This window comes from Triticum dicoccoides, chromosome 3B (genome assembly GCF_002162155.2).
Source record: "Triticum dicoccoides isolate Atlit2015 ecotype Zavitan chromosome 3B, WEW_v2.0, whole genome shotgun sequence".
In the NCBI taxonomy this organism is placed as follows: Eukaryota; Viridiplantae; Streptophyta; class Magnoliopsida; order Poales; family Poaceae; genus Triticum; species Triticum dicoccoides.
In genome coordinates, this window is record NC_041385.1 from 698048116 (window position 1) to 698051280 (window position 3165).

At 42.2% G+C, this 3165-nt stretch overlaps 1 protein-coding gene across 4 annotated transcripts in view; it reads left to right on the forward strand.

Annotated features, from left to right (window-relative positions):
- Positions 1-1952, forward strand: part of LOC119277952 (zinc finger CCCH domain-containing protein 44-like) — an 11615-nt gene extending 9663 nt beyond the window's left edge. For all 4 annotated transcript variants that reach the window (XM_037559302.1, XM_037559305.1, XM_037559303.1 and 1 more), the window contains 2 exons: positions 302-367; positions 1061-1952. In XM_037559302.1, the coding sequence (XP_037415199.1) occupies positions 302-367; positions 1061-1572 (578 nt within the window). In that variant the 3' untranslated portion in view covers positions 1573-1952. The remainder of the gene's footprint in view (positions 1-301; positions 368-1060) is intronic.
- Positions 1953-3165: the final 1213 nt, after the last annotated feature.

Genomic DNA, 3165 nt, shown 5'->3' on the forward strand with positions numbered 1-3165 from the left:
CCCCCTCGCGTGGCTGTTGCCCCAGTGAAGTTCAATATGATCCTTGTGAGGAGTTGGCACTATGTGTGATCTCTATGAGTTCTACTTTCTTGTGTCTAACATGCTGATATAATGTCTGTAAATGAGAATATTCACATATGAGCATAGTTTATCTTTTTCTGAGGATTGGTGATCGTGTCTGCTATGAACTGTCCTCTTGTTTTACTCTTACCTATCTTCTTCCATGGCTCCTGATTTATTGATTGCATGCAATTGCTATTGTTAGAGTTGGATCTTTATGTATCCATGTTAATCCTTGCAGCTGCCGGCAAAGCCCTCCCTAATGGTAGCACTCCTGGTCCTGGATTGCACACTCCATTGAACACAGGTCAAATTTTGCTACTCGACCCTTTAGATAGTTATGAACATGTTAACTTGCCGGAGTTTTTTTATGCTGCATATTGAGCTCCATTTTCCATCAATTTATGAGTTTGGTCCTATTAATAACGCAAGTATAATTAGATCGCAGTGGACAGTGAAAAAGATGCTTAGCATTTAGCTTGCATTTTACCTGTTCGTACATACATGGTTTACTATTCTGGTTGTTTGGAGGGAGGTTTGATCAATGCCACCTTATTAAATGCATTGAAATACTATTCCTAAGAGGGTGCTTGGATACGTTTTAGTCCCATGACTAAAAGTAGTGGGACTAAAACTTGCTAGCCTCACCCATGCTTGGATACAAATACTAAATAGACTAAAATGTGTTAATGAGCATTTATTATCCTCCAAACCCTCCAATCCCGAACTCGCATGTGTTAAAGGAGAGGAGTTAAATGAGGAGAGAGAGGACTAATCCACATTTTAGTAGGGTTCCCCTGACTAAAATTTTTTAGTCTCAAGACTAGTTCTAGTCTCTCTTTAGTCAGGGGTGATTGGAACTTTAGCCTCTAAAAGAGACTAGTTTTAGTCAGACTAAAAATAGTCCCTTGGATCCAAGCATGGCCTAAACCATGTGATAGTAACTGCTTTTCTGCCTGTTTGCCCTTCCCCAATAAAAAATAATCTTGTGAAACTGCAGTTACTGGAGTCATTGATATCGACAACGAGGAGGATGGAAATGGTCCTAGTCATCACAATGGTGGTGACGAACAAGACATCATCGATCTGGTCAGTGATGACGATGAGGATGTTCACATGGAGCAGTGTGAGCCAGAACGGGCAAGATGTGATGGACCAGAAACCGTCAATGGGATCGCTGCGCATGCACATAATGGACCGGAAGCCGTCAATGGGGTCACCATACCTACAGTCCGTGCTTCCGATGATCGGGATGGAAATACGGGGCCTGTATGCAGTACGTCACAAGCCATGGCGCGTGATCCCGTAACCGTGAATGGGACAAGCAAGTCAGATCAAGGGTGGCTGTACAGGGATCTTCAGGGGCGAGAGCATGGGCCATACCCAATGGCTCAAATGCGGGAGTGGCAGCAAAGTGGGTACTTCCCTGAGGGCTTCCGCGTGTGGAGAGCAGGGAAATCAAGGCGGGGGAGAGGCTCCATCTTGCTGATAGATGCCATGCGGCTGCACTAGTGCAGTGGCCTCTTTGCGTTGCATTCTGCTTGGAAAGCCTTGGGGAGTACAATTTTGTTCGTTGCTTTGTTCAACTGTAAGTCTGTAACTGAGCCGGGCACCATTATAGTTGATATGTTATTGTGGATATTTGGTTTGGGTAGGAGATGGTCCAGAGTGGAAAACTCTCTTGCTGTACAGCCAACTCCTTGCTCCTCTCCATTCCAGCAAGATAGTCATTTTTAGCAGATTCTGATGCAGTTAATTCCCATAGCATTGAAATTCAGATTTGTTGTGTTGTCAGTGTAGATTGGATCCTGACAGCAATAGTTTGGGCCTATTTGATTCATGCCCGTACTTTGTTGAATAAAAGCTGGTAAACTTTTGACTTTTCATGGCAATTGTTTTGCTTATCACTGTTATTGTAAATCTATGGCTTGACATAATTTTTGTGAAAGTTAGTTATGACCAAGTAACTACACCGCAGCCTAGTTTTCCTATGCCATACCGCTGAGAATTCCTGGATTCCGCTTCGAAATGTGATCGGATAGTATATAGATAGATAATGAGCTGCTGGTTTTGCCCATGCTTGCGCTGGCACCCGTTGATCTTCAGTCGTCAGTGCAGGAGTGCCGAGAAAGCGACGTCGCATCTGTTTGCCATCAGATAAGTACCCGATGAGCTGAGATGCATCTTTAGCGCGGTTAGCGCCCATTCCGGCCCGCCCAAAGGGAAGGGCTGCCACTTTTAGAAGATAAACCACTCAGCAGAAAGCCTCACATGATTCACTCTTTTAGCAACCACTCCATCCATTTCTAAATATAAACCCCTTTTAGAGATTTCAATACAGCTACATACAGATGTATATAGATGTATTTTAGAGTGTGAATTCATTCATTTTGCTCCATCTGTAGTTCATATTGGAATCTCTAAAAATATTTATATTTACAAACTGAGGAAGTACTAGTCTAGCAAACTTATGCCATGCATAAAGCAGGAAACATCTCAAATCATGCATCTTCTGCGGTCTAGATTTTACACCGATATGGATAACCACTACACCGGGGTGATATGAATATGTACATACATAATTTTTTAAAGCGTCAATATGGGGATATGTTCAACTGTTTAATAATAATGATAATAATAATAATAATAACAACAACAATGCTGATGACAATAACAACAACAACAACAACAACAACAACAACAACAACAACAACAACAATAATAATAAATGTTTGTTCCGTTAATTCATATAATGGAACCTGGCCCCCATCTAGGAGGCGTATAAAAATAATAATAATGAATATGTTATCAATTAAGCATCAAGCTATTTAGCGTGTATTTGGTCCATTCTCTTCTGTCTTCTTATCCTTGATTCCAACTAAACCCAATAACCAACGGCCAAACAAACACAAAAGTTCAATTAGAGTTCTTGCAAATAAAAAGTTCAGTTGGAGAGAAAAAGGGAGGAGTAAATCACCGGCTTGCCATTAGGTAGAAATCTATAGGAGAGTGGTGGGAAGAGGGAGCGGGAGCACCGTAGAAAGAAGCCCGCCACCGGCCTACCAATGGCACTACTAGAGCCTAAGAGGGGGAGGCGAGTAGCCC